The 16,582-nt window shown below is 45.0% G+C and overlaps 1 protein-coding gene across 5 annotated transcripts in view; it reads left to right on the top strand.

Annotated features, from left to right (window-relative positions):
• Positions 1–16,582, top strand: part of acacb (acetyl-CoA carboxylase beta) — a 137,958-nt gene that overhangs the window by 38,450 nt on the left and 82,926 nt on the right. For all 5 annotated transcript variants that reach the window (XR_013499395.1, XM_078227283.1, XM_078227284.1 and 2 more), the window contains 6 exons: positions 573–683; positions 3,534–3,743; positions 7,234–7,404; positions 9,234–9,395; positions 12,180–12,343; positions 15,153–15,303. Coding sequence is in view for 4 of the 5 variants with exons in the window: in XM_078227283.1 (XP_078083409.1) it covers positions 573–683; positions 3,534–3,743; positions 7,234–7,404; positions 9,234–9,395; positions 12,180–12,343; positions 15,153–15,303 (969 nt within the window). In the remaining variant the exon portion in view is untranslated. The remainder of the gene's footprint in view (positions 1–572; positions 684–3,533; positions 3,744–7,233; positions 7,405–9,233; positions 9,396–12,179; positions 12,344–15,152; positions 15,304–16,582) is intronic.

Below are 16,582 nucleotides of genomic sequence, written 5' to 3'. Positions count from 1 at the left end.
TCATGTTGAGCCTGGAATTTATTGAGATGGGGCCGTAAGGGTACAAAGCTGAGTCCTTTGCTGAGGACAGCACTCTCAGCCTCAGAGAGGGGAAGGTCGGAGGGTATGGTGAAGACACAGCAAAGGCTGGGGCATGAAGAGATGGAGTTCGAGGGATTGGAACTGGTGGAGGGCCTGGGATGGGCAGTGGTGTTGATAAGTTGTTGAAGCTTGCGTTTCTTTACATCTGCAAGAAACAGGAAAGTTTTTTGTTAAGACGTTGAATGGTGCGGAGGATGAAATGAAACTGGGGACAGGGACAGCTTTGAGAGAGACTAAGTGTTGCTGGAGAGAGATGTCGAGTGTCTTCATGTGGCGGCGCATGGAACTGAATGTGGCTTTCAGTTTGCGGCGAGAACAGTAGTTCGAAGAACGTTGTATATCCTGGAGGTACCTGTAATCCTGGAGGTTACATGCGGGGTGGAATTTGAGTTGAAATCCACGTAGGGTAAGTCAGAGACGAAGACAGTCACTGAGGAATATTATATAAATGCAAGTCTGTCTTTAAATCATTCTTTTTGATCTGTTCTTAGGCTGCAGAAAAGATCGGTTATCCAGTGATGATTAAAGCGTCTGAAGGTGGTGGAGGAAAAGGGATTCGCAAAGTTGATAGTGAAGATGATTTTCCTAACCTCTTCAGACAAGTAAGGATATCTTGACACTAATTGTGTACTACCATTTCACCATACCATGATTTCCTATTTTGAAAGTGTAACCACAATGTGCGCTTCCTGCAACAATTGAAATAGACAGTAATGTTAATTTAAAAAGGTGCTTCACCCTGAAATTCAATGCTCTGACTATGGTACGACTTTGATATTCGCGAAGTAGATGAGCTTGAATAGTTGGATTTGGATTTTATCATATTGGTATTGATCATGGGGAGGCGATGGCCTAGTGGTATTATCATTAGACTATTAATCCAGAAACTCAGCAAATGTTTTGGGGACCTTGGTTTGAATCCCGCCACGGCAGATGGTGAAATTTGAATTCAATTTAAAAAATCTGGAATTAAGAATCTACCATGAAACCATTGTCAATTATCGGAAAAGCCCATCTGGTTCACTAATGACCTTTAGGGAAGGAAATTTGCCTGGCCTACATATGACTCCAGAACCATAGCAATATAGGTGACTCTCAACTGCCCTTGGGCAACTATGGATGGGCAATAAATGCTGGCCAGCCAGCAACGCCCATGTCCCACAAATGAATAAAAAAAATTGGTATTACCACAATCCAAACCACTGATGTTTTCATAATCCACTTGGAAGATTTTGTTCCATTTCAGTGCAGTTGTTTGGAAATGCAGGAAGTAGGCTTATCAAAAATCTTTTATCATAAAATCCTTTCAATGATTTCTACTTTTAATGTGATTTTTTCTTTAATTTTCAAATTTTAGCGAAGGTTTATTAGCACCTCCCCAGAGCACATAGGATATTACCATCCTTTCCAGAAAACTTTGAAAAACACCAAAGGACCTCTATCCCAAGTTTTGTCCATGCTTTAATTTTCAAAATATCCCTTCATGGACCCCTATTGGAAGTGGTGATCCGTGTAAGGATGTAATTCTTAGAGTGCCTAAAAATCTCCTCCAAATCAAGCATTCTTCTTGTGTAACCTCAGCACTCTTTCTGATCCTAAGCTGAACTTCTGATACAACATCCTCTCCAACACTAAGATCGATATCTGTAATGTCTTTGCTTATTTTTGTTGAAGTTCTCATTGCCTTTGTCACCACCAGAAGTCACTATTTTTGATTTGATTTATTTTTGCCACATGCATTGGGATACAGTGAAAAGTATTGTTTCTCGCGTGCTATACAGACTCAGAGTCATAAATAACCAGTTTGCATTAGTATTCATGGTAATTTGCTATGAAAAAAACATACCACTCAGAGAGTACATAGAGGAGAAGGAAAGGAGAGAGTGCAGAATGTAGAGTTACAGGCATAGCTAGGGCGTAGAGAAAGATCAGCATATATATGGTAGATCCATGCAAAAGTCTGATGGCAGCAGAGAAGAAGCTGTTCTTGAGTTGGTTGGTGCGTGATCTCAGACTTTTGTATCTTTTTCCCAACAGAAGAAGGTGGAAGAGAATATGTTCAGGTATTCCAATTCTTCCCATTCGATTACCTCCACAAACCTCAGCTCATCCAAAATTCCGTTGCCTGTGTCTTATCTTGCATTTTGTCTACCCGCCCATCACTCTTCTTAATCAACTACGATAGCTCCCAATCTGGCACTGCTTAAACTGTTAAATTCTCATTCTTGTATTGAAATCCAGTATACTGTCCAGGGTCCCCGCAAGCTCTGTTCCTCTTACTCTGATTTCTTGTGCATCCTACCTTTCTTTGCCCTACTGACAACAGCAGTTTGGACAGATTATGCTTCTGAATTGCATTTGGAAGTTTTTCTATGTTACATCATAGAATCCCTGCAGTGCAGAAGGAGGCCGTTCGGCCCATCGAGCCTGCACCAACAACAATCCCACCCAGGCCCTATCCCCAAAGCCCCATGTATTTATCTTGCTGATTGCCCCGACATAAAGGGGCAATTATTTAGCATGGCCTATCCACCTAACCCGCACATCTTTGGACTGGGAGGCACGGGGAGAATGTGGAAACTCCACACAGTTACCCAAGGCTGGAATTGAACCTGGGTCCTTGACGCTGTGAGGCAGCAGTGCTAACCACCAAGGCTCTGTGAACCGCATTTGGAAACCACTGACCTCGACTGTGAACATTGTGTGGTCAGATGGCAATCAGTTGCATTGTAGTACTAATTATGGCAGGACTGATTCTCTTTTTCAGAAGCTCTATTATCCTCTTCACGAGGTGCAAAGATTTTTAAAGTTCTTTGCCATGGAAGCAGCAACTGCTTGGGGTCTGGCCTGGATGATTGAACCTAGAAAATGTCCCACCAACACATCTAATCCTTGTAGTAGTAGTGTTATATATGAGTCATAAATAACCAGTTTGCATTAGTATTCATGGTAATTTGCATGCCATGTTAACATTGTTGCCTCACAGTGCTAAGGACCCAGGTTCAATTCTGGTCTTGGGTGACTGTTTGTGCAGAGTTCACCCCGTGTCTGCGTGGGTTTCCTCCGGGTGCTAAGGCTTCCCCCCACAGTCCAAAGATGTGCAGGTGAAGTGGATTGACCATGCTAAATTGCCCCTTCATGTCCTAAAATGTCCGAGATTAGAGGAATTAGTGGAGTAAATGTGTAGGGTTATGGAGATAGAATGCTCTTTATAAATTTATAAGTTTATTTATTTAGTGTCACAAGTAGGCTTATGTTAACATTGCAATGAAGTTACTGTGAAAATCCCCTAGTCAGAGAGTCGGTGTAGTCTCGATGGGCTGAAGGGATGCCTTCTGCACTGTAGGGATTCTATGAAATATGAAATAAACAGCACTGAGATTGAGTCTCCTTGAGTGAAATGTTGCTTTAACACTCTTGTCATGGAATAAATCTATAGTTGTCTTCTTCAGGTTCAGACTGAGGTGCCTGGATCTCCGATTTTCATCATGCAAATGGCCCAGCATGCCCGACACCTTGAGGTACAGATCCTGGCAGACCAATATGGAAATGCTATCTCATTGTTTGGGCGTGACTGTTCCATTCAACGCAGGCACCAGAAGATTATCGAGGAAGCACCTGCTACTATAGCAACTCAGTCAGTGCTTGAGTATATGGAACAAGTGAGTATTATTTTGGGGCAGGGAGATGGCCTTTGTGCCCAAGCACCAGTTAGTTTACATTGGGAAATGTTTTGCAACAATGGGGATCATTGCCATTGGGTTAAAGACCTTGTAACAGAGTCAAACGGGTCAATGTACAGATGAGAGCAGGATAAGACTGTCAATATGACAGTGCCACCGAATAATCTCTTGTACTTGAACATTGATCTGGATTTTGTGGTCCGTGGCAATGGAACTGATTGATTTGTTGCTCTGAGACTTGGCCATGTGGTGATTAAAATCCAGTTCAGCCCCCTACAGAAGGCCTGGGATGTGTGTGAACAGCACATGCCATTTATTGGGCAGAATTTTGCCATCCGTTTGGCAAAGTGCTAACTTGGGTGGGAAGAATGGAGAGTAGCCTGCTGCCTGCCCTGTGGCATTTCCCGCCATATGTTTAGACACTTTGTCAAAAACAAAAGTAAGGGGCAGGTCTCACAAAGCCATGCTGGCAACCCACTCCACCAGCAACTTTGGCTCTTGAAAGATTGAGGCACCCTTACAAAAATAATAGAGAAAACGAACATCCCACAGACACAAAATCCCCCAGCACCAGCCCACGGAACCAGTGTCCCTACAATGCCAGGGGGCAGTGTCAGGGTACTGCCCCGGTATGACTCCCCCCCCCCCCCCCCACCCCACTCTCCGAGGATTGTACTTCCTGGATGCCTCCGACAGGTTCTGTTTGCCAGGGGTATGACGGGGAGGGGGGAGGGGGGGCGGTGGGGTGGGGGTCGGGGGGTGGGGGGGGTGACTGTCCAACTTCAGGGTCACATCTGACATGCATATGCAATCAGATATAAATGGGTTCTTGACTTTTAAAGTTGGGATCCCTGTTACGCCATTGGAGGTGGACCAGAACAATTGAGCGGGAAAGTTCCACCGGCATAAAAGCTGATTTGGGTCTCCCTTTCGATTTTCTGTCCCCCTGCCTCCCCCCTGAAAACAGGGGCCAAAAGTCCTCTCCCGTATCTCCATAACCAACCTGACTGACAAATTCTTAACATGGTACCCCAAGAAGTTGATGTTGGAATAGTTAATTCGATGTCAAGTTAAAGTAAAATAAAGTTTATTTATTAGTCGTAAGTAGGCTTATGTTAACACTGCAATGAAGTTACTGTGAAAATCCCCTAGTCGCCACACTCTGGCACCTGTTCAGGTACGCTGAGGGGCAATTTAGCATGGCCAATGTACCTAACCGACAGGTCTTTTGTACTGTGGGAGGAAACCGGAGCACCTGGAGGAAAACCATGCAGATTGTGGGGGAACATGCAGACTCCGCACAGACAGTGACCCAAGCGGGAATCGAATTCGGGTCCCTGGCGCTGTGAGGCAGCAGCACTAACCACTGTGCCACCGTGCCGCCCATGTGTGCAGGAAACAAAATGAAGAGGGAAAAGGAGAAGGATTTGCACTTATATCCCAATTTCCATGGCCAGCAACACTTCAAAAGTGCCTCATAGATGATGGAGTATTTTTGGAAGTGTTCTCACTGTTGTATTGTAGGAAATGCAGCAGCCAATTTTACACAGCAAACTTTCACATCAGAATTACCATAATGACCATGTGTCTGTGATGTTGATTGAAGAATAAATATTGACCAGAGGATAACTCCCTGTATTCTTCAAAATAGAATGATGCTACCATTTGCATCCGCCAGAGCAGGCAGATGGGTCTCAGTTTCATGTCCCATGCAAAAAAAAGATGGGCTTAGGATAGAAAGATTTTTAAAAGGGCAGAAAGAAAAAGGTAAAACAGTGAACTGTTATTCTTAACACAAATTCCAGGTCATTAAAAATGAAGCTGTGGAACCAATATAGGAAAACACATTTACAAACTTACCTCACTCCCAATCAGGCAGGTTTTTATTTTATTCCTCAGAAGGCACCTGCTTTGTATTATGCTCCAGTCAACAGATGCGGTAGTTTTTTAAGAAAATGGCGATTGACCTTTAGTGAACTTATTTGATTAATTTTAGCCGTCTATTTAACTTGATCCTCCCCTCACACAGATTTCTTTCAGTAGGGTTACCTTGTAGTAATCAAAGATGTATGTTTTTTTTCCTCTCTCTCCATGCTTAACCAAAGAATCCTTGCCCCACTTTCTGCCTTACTCAACGTAAACCCAAGATTGAACTGAGTTTGCATGGCACTACGGTGAGGAGGCAGTGGCACAGTGGAATTATCACTGGACTAGCAATCTAGAGACCCAGGATAATGCTCTGGGGACCTGGGTTTGAATCCTACCACAGCAGATGGTGAAATTTGAATTTAATAAAAATCTGGAATTAAAAGTCCACTGATGACCATGAAACCATTGTTGATTGATGTAAAGGCCCAACTGATTCACTAATGTCCTTTAGGGAAGGAAATCTGCCGTCCTTACCTGGTCCGGCCTACATGTGGCTCCAGACCCACAGCAATGCGGTTGTCTCTCAAATGCCCTCTAAAATGCATAATAAATGAGGATGGGCAATAAATGCTGGCCCAGCCAGCTATGCCCATATCCCATAAAAGAATGAATAAATGTGTGTACCAGAACTTTAATTTCTCAGTGATGTAAGTTTGATCCTATTTCTAAGCGACAGCTATAATTGCTCACAGAACATGACTTTTTCGATGGTTATAAGCCAAGATTCAAAGGTACAGCTCTAGAAAAGGATGATGTACTTGAGGGTTCAAAAACAGAATCTATCTGGTTAGAAAAAGGAACCATTACTTGGCTTGTTATGTACTTTAGGCCACTAAGTAGTTGGTTTGAGATAGAGGAGGAAATTCACAAACAAATGACACAAAGAGCTTTGGAGTACTGCAGTGATAAGGGGTGTGAAAGTTAGGTTACAACAATTGTGAAAATTAACGTTCCATAATTGTCAAAAACAAACTCTGGCAAGTAATGGAAAATGATTATTAGCCAGACACGGCCTTCAGTAAGGCCAACACTGATGTACTCAGTGTAAGCGAGTATATCTAAAACCTTGTTCCATAAACACTGCATTCCAAGTTAGGACAACAGGATGAAAACAAAGAACAAGTTACCATGACAATTACCAAATAGCAAGAAATGGGGACATATTATGCAAATGAAGGATTGGTTTTCTATTGGATAAGAAAGGACAAAAGGCTATGCTATGATTGGTGGATAGGTATGTCAATGAAAGATGTGAAAAATCTCTTGTTCCTGATTTGCTGTAATTGACTATAACTGTTGAGCTGTTTCTCTGTAACCTCAGAACTGCTCCGGTCATCCCGTGTTGGCTGTGGAGAGTTCTCCTTGTGCACAAGTAATTGTAGACCTTGCATTGGATGCATGGTGTCCAGCGCTGTTAGTGTAAAGACTCGACTGAGTGTCTTTAGATTGCTGTTACCCAAGAGAACTCTGACAGGGGACATTCAATTATCCTGATAGAGACTGGATACATAATAATGTATATAATCTTGCTATTTTGCAGTGTGCTGTGCGAATTGCCAAAATGGTTGCTTATGTTAGTGCTGGCACTGTAGAATATCTCTACAGCCCAGATGGCAGCTTCTATTTCCTGGAACTCAATCCTCGCCTGCAGGTTGAACATCCCTGCACTGAGATGGTTGCAGATGTCAACTTGCCTGCTGCCCAGTTACAGGTAAAATGTAGAAGGCGTTTTATGCTGGGGTTTGACTCTACGCATGTGTTCGTTCTGTATAAGTTTGTGTTGAATTATTTTAAAGTTTTGCTGCTAAGCCTAAACTTATTTCAAGTGTTGCTAAAATATCTGAAAGCAACAGCTTTACAAACTTTTAATATATGGTCGCAAATTTTTTAAACCTAACATTGTAAAGTAGGGCGGGATTCACCAAATTCGATTGTTCCTGCCCCAATGCCAGCAATAACGGAGAATTGGCACTCAGCTTAAAACTCCATTCACTGAAGCGGCACTGCAGAATCCCAGCCGCAGACGAGGTCGGAGAATTCTAGTGCATATTTCCATGGGGAAATCCAACACTTTCATTTGTACACAATTACTTTTGTACCTACATTGTGAAAAATGCCTCCATATCAGATATAGTGAAGGCAAATGAAAAAATAAAGCACATTTTGCTCTTCGTTCACCAGTGTGCCTTCATTCAACCCTGAAGAGCAATCTCCTACTGTAAAAAGAAGGAAGTCTTCAACAAAAACTTGCATTTTTATGGTATCTTTAATGTAACAAAACCTCCAAAGGCCATTCTCAGGGTTGTTATAAAACAAATTGTGACACCAAGCTGCATGAAATGTTAGGGCAAATTGCCAAAATCCTAATCAAAGTGGTAGGTTTTGAGAGTGTTAAAGGAGGAGAACGAGATAGGGAGGAAATTATAGAGCTTAGGGCCTAGACAGCTGATGGCATGGCCAACAATGGTGGAGCGATTCAAATCAGGGAAACTCAAAAGGGCAGAATGAGATGAGTGCAGACTGGAGTAGCACAGAGGTACAGTGGTTAGCACTGCTGCCTCACAGCACCAGGCATCCAGGTAACTGTCTGTGTGGAGTTTGCATATTCTCCCTGTGTCTACGAGGGTTTCCTCCGGGTGCTCTGGGTTCTTTCCACACTCCAAAGATGTGTGAGTTAGGTGGAATGGCCATGGTAAATTGCCCCTTAATACCAGGGGGATTAGCAGGGTAAATACACATGGTTACGGGGATATGGCCTGGGAGGGATTGTTGACGGTACAGGCCGAGTGGCCGAAAGGATTCTATGATCTTGGAGTGATGTGGAGCTAGAGGGGATTACAGCAATAGGAAAAGGTGGAGGGGTAAGACCATGGATGGATTTGAAAATAAGGATGAGAATTTCAAAATTGAGGTGTTACTTAACTGGAAGCCATTATAGGTCAGCAAACACAAGGATGATGGGTGAATGAGATTTGGTGCAAGTTAGGACATGAGTTTTGGATGATCTCAAGTTTACAGAGGGTAGAATGTGGGACGCTGACATTAGCCAAGTCTGGAATTAGCAAAGAGATGAGGGATGCAGCAGCAGATGCACTGGGGCAATCTTACAGAGATGGAAAAAGGCAGTCTTAGTGATTTCACAGATAAGTGGTTGAAAGATCATCTTGTGGTCAGAAATGACACTGAGTGCGCGAATAATCTGGTTCAACCTCAAACAGTGCTACCGACTGAAACTTGGCTGTTTCCCAATTACTTAGATCCCCGTGATCTGTCTGACTGAAATTTAGAACTATTTGTTGAATGAAGGACAAACTTACATTGTGGTTTAATAAGAAATGGGTTGGGATTGCCCAATTTACAACGGGCAAGTGACCCTCAATTTGAACATGCACCTTAGAAAGATGGTGAAATTTCACCATTTTATCCTTTCCTAAATCTAACTTACTGCCATCTAAATATTCGTGTTTGAAAAGACACTGGCAATGCAGAAGTAATTAGTGCAGTTTCAGATTGCTGAGATTTCTTTTGTTGCCTCTACAGATTGCCATGGGAATCCCCTTGCATCGGATTAAAGATATCAGAGTTCTGTATGGTGAAAGTCCATGGGCTGACTCACTGATCGACTTTGAGGAACTGACAAATGTTCCGAGGCCAAGAGGTCACGTTATTGCTGCCAGGATCACAAGTGAAAACCCTGATGAGGTACAGCTCAGACCTAGCCTTAATAAGTCCAGAGATGTGTGGGTTAGGTTGATTGGCTATGCTAAAATTGTCCTTAGTGTCCTGAGATGCATAGGTTAGAGGGATTAGTGGGTAAATATGTCAGGATATGGGGTAGGGCTTGGGTGGGATTGTGGTCGGTGCAGACTCGATGGGCCGAATGGGCTCTTTCTGTGCTGTAGGGTTTCTATGATTCTATTTCTATGGAGTGTGAGTTCTTTATCCATAAACGTAATTAAGTTGTTTTATTTCCTCCAAGTTATCTGTATTTTTCTTTCTGAGCCCTTTACATTTCTGTCTTTTTTATTCATTCGCGGGACATGGGTGTCACTGGCTGGCTAGTATTTATTGTCCATCCCTAGTTGCCCTTGAGAAGGTGGTGGTGAGCTGCCTTCTTGAATCGCTGCAGTCCACGGGTTGACCCACAATGCCGTTAGGGAGAGAATTCGAGGATTTTGACCCAGCCACTGTGAAGGAGCGGCAATATATTTCCAAATCAGGATGGCTTGGAGGGGAACTTGCAAGTGGTGGTGTTCCCATGTATCTGCTGTCCTTGTCCTTCTGGATGGAAGTGGTCGTGAGTTTGGAAGGTGCTGTCTAAGGATCTTTGGTGAATTTCTGCAATGCATCTTTGCTGCTACTGAGCGTCGGTGGTGGAGGGAGTGGATGTTTGTGGATGTGGTGCCAATCAAGTGGGCTGCTTTGTCCTGGATGGTGTTGGGTTTCTTGAGTGTTTTTGGAGCTGCACCCATCCATTCAAGTGGGGAGTATTCCATCACACTCCTGACTTGTGCCTTGTAGCTGGTGGACATTTAACACATTCTTAGACTTGATGGTAAAAGGAAAGAGAAAATGAACAAGAAGGTACAATATGAATATAGATGAAAAGGCCATTTGGCCCACGTTGGTGTATCCATCGAGAATTTTTAAAAACCCTTGCACTTCACCTAATTCCTCACACATTGGGCCCGATTTTACCATTTTCATTCTAAGTGCCGAATCTGGGCATAGTACAGATCCGACTTAGAAATCTGCTTTCAGGCGCCCCCATACGCTCTCAGCCATCTCCAGTCCCGTTCGCCCTGTGGGTGGGGCTTAACGCGGCCGGAATGACCGGAGCTCTGAACTGCGCATGCGCAGTTAGAAAAAAATTTGAAAAAGCGCGCCCGTGTCAGATCGCTCCCGAGCCGCAGAGAGCGGAGAAAGCAGCCCGGGAGCGAAAAGCAGGAGCAAGGGTGTATCTCGGGGGGGGGGTGAGGAGGGAGGCGGGTAAGATGTATCTCGGGGGGGGGGGGCAGATGGATCTCTGGTGGGGGGGCAGATGGATCTCTGGTGGGGGGGCAGGGGGGTCCACTGCCACTCTGCGGGCGATCGGTAGGGGGGAGGGGGCAGGGGTGGCGATTGGTCTGGGTAGTGGGGGGATGGATAAGGGGGGCAGTGATGTATGTGGGTAGTGGGGGAGTGGATAAGGAGGGCAGTGATGTATGTGGGTAGTGGGGGGTGGATAAGGGGGGCAGTGATGTGTGTGGGTAGTGGGGGGGTGGATAAAGGGGGCAGTGATTTGTGTGGGTAGTGGGAGGGGTGGATAAGGGACGCACACACACATCACTGCCCCCCCTTATCCACCCCCCCACTACCCACACACATCACTGCCCCCCTTATCCACCCAGACCGATTGCCACCCCTGCCCCCCTCCCTCCCCACCGATCACCCGCAGAGTGGCAGCGGACCCCCCTGCCCCCCCACCAGAGATACATCTGCCCCCCCACCAGAGATACATCTGCCCTCCCCCCGCCCCGAGATGCATCTTACCTACCTCTCTCCTCCCCCCCTTGACAACGATCTGGCCTCACTCCCCCCCCCCCCCCCCCCACCGACAACGAACTTGCCTCACTCCCCCGCCCCCCCCCCAGAGAATATTCAGGCTTCACTACCCCTCCCCTCCAGAAGAACATCTGACCCGTCTCCTCCCCCCCCCCCACCACCAGGCAATGATCAGCCCTCCCCCCCCACCACCAAACAACGATCAGCCCTCCCCCCTCCGCCAGAGATACATCTGACCCGCCTCCTCCTCCTCCCCCCCCCCCAACCAGACAACGATCTGACCTCACTCCCCTCCTCCCCCCTCCAACCAGAGAATGATCTGATCCACCTCCACCCCCACCACTGATCTGAGTCAGAGAGCTGTTGGAAACACTGTGAACGCGCTCTTCAGAGGCTGGAGCACCCGACTCAGACTTTTATTCAGCAGGCCCCTAAAAGTGCGGTTCCGGATTGGTAAACGCGGTGGTAAAGGGAGAAATGGTGAAAGAGTTGGGCGGGCAGTTCATTAATTCAATTTAAATGCATGCAAATGCATTTAAATCGTTGTTGCGCCTGATTTGGGCGTGGAACGGATCCCCGCCATTCGCGGGTCTCAGTAAAGTGGCGATCTGCGCAGACGTGGGTGCAGATCGCGATAAAGGCCTCACACCCGACTTTACCACGATTTCGCGCCTGAAAACGGGCGCAAATCTTTGTTAAAAGCGGGCCCATTGTGTTATCTAACAGTATCTTAAGTTAATTTTTGGGTTTCATTTGCACTACCATACCTGGAAGAGCGTTCCGAGCTTTGATTATTGAGCATAAAGAAATTCTCCTTGACTTCAATTCCAAATTGCCCATGCACTGTTCAGCTTGTACCATCTTGCTCCAATGGCTTAGCTTAACTTGAAGGTGTGCTTCGGAACATTGTCCTAATTTATTTTCCTCTGTTCTCTCACCCAGGGATTTAAGCCCAGTTCCGGAACAGTCCAGGAATTGAACTTCCGCAGTAACAAAAATGTCTGGGGATACTTCAGTGTTGCAGCTGCTGGCGGCTTGCATGAGTTTGCTGATTCCCAGTTTGGCCACTGCTTCTCCTGGGGAGAAAACCGTGAGGAGGCTATCTCGTTAGTACCAATTAGCATCTTCCTGTTTGTTACTCTAGCCACATTGAAAGCATGCACAAGGATATGTTTTTTTAAAGTTTATTTATTAGTCACAAGTCGGCTTACATTAACACTGCAATGACGTTACTGTGAAAATCCTCTAGTCGCCACATACTGGCGCCTGTTTGGAGGGAGAATTTAGCATGGCCAATGCACCTAACCAGCAGGTCTTTCGGACTGTGGGGGGAAACCAGTGCACCTGGAGGAAACCCACGCAGACATGGGGAGAATGTGCAAACCCCACACATTCAGTGAACCAAGCCGGGAATCGAACCCGGGTTCCTGGCACTGTGAGGTAGCAGGGCTAACCACTGTGCCACCGTGCCGCCCATGTTTCTTGTAAGGACAGTGTGTGAATTGTTGTTGAAATCCACAGGTTATTCCCACGACTGATTGAAATAATTTCCAAATGCTGCAATTATTAGTGAAAAAACCAAGACTGGGAATAAATTTTATATTCGACACCGAAGCACATGTTAGTTGTCTGTTATAGTGAAATCTGCTTTCTCAGTTATCTACGGGAGTGCCATATTACACAGTCCACTAAAACCAGCCGCCTTATATCTGATATCTCGGTGTGTAAGAAAAACTAAATGCACCTTGCTGTTTGTGGTTATTTTCTACATTTGTTATTGGTGTACCATGAGCATTTGGAGATTCAGTTATTCACCCTGTTTTCATTATCCATGGGACAGGAAGGTGCGGACTTAATTTCAACAAATAATCATCATTTTTTATTCTTTCATGGGCTTGGGTGTCTCTGACTGGGCCAGTATTTATTACCCATCACTAATTTCCCTTGAACTGAGTGGCTTGCTAGGCCATTTCATAGAATCATAGAATCCCTACAGTGCAGAAGGAGGCCAGTCGGCCCATTGGATCTACACCGACCACAATCCCACCCAGTCCCTATTCCCATAACCCCACATATTTACACTGCTAATCCTCCGACACTAGGGTCAATCTAACATGGCCAATCAACCTAACTTTCACATCTTTAGACTGTGGGAGGAAACTGGAGCACCCGGAGGAAACCCTTGCAGACATGGGGAGAACGTGCAAACTCCACACCGACAGTGACCCAAGGCTGGAATTGAATCCGGGTCCCTGGCGCTGTGAGGCAGCAGTGCTAACCACTGTGCCACCGCAGAGGGGACTTTTTTTAAAAGAGTCAACTGCATTGCTGTGGGTCTGGAGTTACATGTAGACCAGACTGGGTAAGGACAGCAGATTTCCTTCCCTAAGGGATATCAGTGAACCAGATATGTTTTTACGACAGGCTCGGCATTTAGTGTTTCAACTTGATTGGCTGGGTTTCCCAAGCATCAGTAATCCAGCAACTTCACCGGGGCAAGGTTGGATTCAGCAGCTAGATGGTTTTACTGCCTCGATCCAGGTGTCTGCTTGAGAAGCTTCTACGCCCTCGGTATACCCCAGGCTCCCAATGACCTTCCCCTTCAGGCCTCTGATTCCACCCCGAAACCACCCCCCCCCCCCAACCCCAAAGCATTTGGATAGTGATGAGATTAAGTCAATGTTATTGCAGTGAGGTTGGGATCATGCATCCTGCACAACATGATAGGTACAGAATTCTGTGAAACATTTCGAACAATCCGAAGGCTACAGAAAATCATAAGACTGTCAGCAACAATGTGTTAACAAAGAACACAGTTTGAGTTGGAATCCCTGTGTACTGCATTTAGGCTAACATGCAAATGCAGCAAGCCATGAGGAAGGCTAATGGAATGTTAGCCTTTATTGCAAGAGGATTTGAGTAAGGTCTTGCTTCAATTGTATCAGACCACACTTGGAGTACTGTGTGCAGTTTTGGTCCCCTTACCTCAGAAAGGATTTTATTGATAGTGAGGGAGTGCAACAAAGGTTCACCCGAGATGGTGCGACTGTCTTATGAAGAGAGATTGAGCAAACTTGGCCTGTATTCTCTACAGTTTCGAAGAATGAGAGGTGATCCCATTGAAACCTACCAAATACTTCAAAGGAATAGACAGGGTAGATGAAGTCAAGATGTTTCCCCTGATTGGAGAGTCTAGAACCAGGGGCTACAATTTCTAAATAAGAAAGATGCCATTTAGAACCGAGATTTCTTTGAACAATGGGTTGTGAATCTTTGGAATTTTCTAATCCAGAGGGCTGTGGGAGCTCAGTCATTGTGTGTTAAAAGGTTGATAGATTTCTGATTAACAGCGTAAAGGACTATGGGGTAGTGGTAGTAAAAGACATTAAGTGTCCGATCAGCCATGATCATATTAATTGGTGGAGCAGGTTTGATGGGCTGAATGGCCTACTCCTGTTCCTATGAAGTGGAGGCATTGAAAGTAGCTATGGTCATACAGTGGAGCTTCACCAATGCACAGCTGGAGATAAGGAAAGAAAATAATAATAATGAATAGGATTAAAGAGACAAATGGAAATTGGTTTTGTGAAAGTTCTCTGGATTCAGACAATTCCAAGGCTTTGATGTAAGATCCTATAATTGGCAGCTAAAGGAACTTCACCCCATTAATGGAGGCTGGATTTCCCAAAGAATGAAAGGATAGTGTTCCCATTCACTACATCCCTTTTATTAGAACCCTAATCTCATCAATAACATGAAAATCTAATGAGAGAATATTTGTGGGACAAGGAAAATAGTGACCTAAAGCAATACACAACCAGAACCGACCACTGACTTGGGAATTCAGAAGAATTTTCAAAGAAGTTGACAGAATGCTGTGATTTTATTGGGTTTTGACTGTCGTGTCTCTTTTAGGAATATGGTTCTAGCACTGAAGGAACTCTCAATCCGAGGTGACTTTAGGACAACTGTTGAGTACTTGATCAAACTGCTGGAAACAGAGTGTTTCCAGAATAACACGATTGATACCAGCTGGCTCGACCACCTCATCGCAGACAAAGTACAGGTAATGAGACTGATTGTGGGTGTGAGTGAGAAAGTGAAATTTGTACAAGTTAAATAAGACTTGGTTTCCATTATGTTCTTATTTCATTTGTTCTTATCTAATTCCATTAGATTCTCATTAGGCTTTGGAGACGGTACAGAAAAGATTTATCAGGATGTTGCCTGGTATGGAGGGCATTAGCTATGAGGAGAGGTTGGAGAAACTTGGTTTGTTCTCACTGGAATGATGAAGATTGAGGGGCGACCTGATAGAACTCCTCAAGATTGAGGGGCATGGACAGAGTGGATAGTCAGAAGCTTTTTCCCAGGGTGGAAGAGTCAATTACTAGGGGGCATAGGTTTAAGGTGCAAGGGGTAAGGTTTAAAGGAGATGTACGAGGCAAGTTTTTTACAGAGGGTGGTGGGTGCCTGGAACTCGCTGCTGGGAGAGGTAGTGGAAGCAGATACAATAGTGAGTTTTAAGGGGCTTCTGAACGAATACATGAATAGGATGGGAATGGAGGGATATGGTCCCCGGAAGGACCAGAAGTTTTAGTTCAGCCGGGCAGCATGGTCGGTGCAGGCTTGGAGGGCCGAAGGGCCTGTTCCTGTGCTGTAATTTTCTTTGTTCTTTGTTCTTATAAATATTGTACTCTTAAGGCCAGTTCATGCTAATTCGTAAAAGGAAAACAGAAGATTTGCATTTCTGTAATATATATAACGCCAGGAGTCGGCTGTAAAGAAACAATGCTTTATTGCACAAAATAAAGTAAAACAAAATCACAAGCCTGTGGTGAGCACAACAGGTCCCAACCGGGACAATGGAACAATGGACCCACTCAGGGACTTGCTTTATACAGAGCTCGGTATACAAGCTCCACCTGGTGAGTTAATTACCAATTCCCAGGGAGTTCATATTCAATGAGTCTGACAGGGAGGTCAATCAGCGATTCCCCCATAAAGGTTCTGGGGGTTATCACATATAACATTTTTCACAACCCCAGGACATCCTAGAATGCTTTACAGCTAATGAACTACTTTTGAAGCGTAGTCTCTGTTCTAATGTAGGCAGCCAATTTATGCACAGTAAGCTCCCACAAACAACAATGTGATAATGTCTAGATCATCTGTTTTTGTGATGTCTATTGCTGGATAAATATTGACCAGGACACTGGAGATAACTCCCGTGCACTTCTTCAGAATAGTGCCGTGAGGTCTTTCGCACCCATTGGAGAGGACTGATGGGGCCTTGGATTAAGGTCACACGAGAAACATGGCACTTCTGCCAGTGCAATACCCCT

This window comes from Mustelus asterias, chromosome 13 (assembly GCF_964213995.1).
Source record: "Mustelus asterias chromosome 13, sMusAst1.hap1.1, whole genome shotgun sequence".
NCBI classification, from domain to species: Eukaryota; Metazoa; Chordata; class Chondrichthyes; order Carcharhiniformes; family Triakidae; genus Mustelus; species Mustelus asterias.
This window is presented reverse-complemented; position numbering and strand designations above follow the sequence as displayed.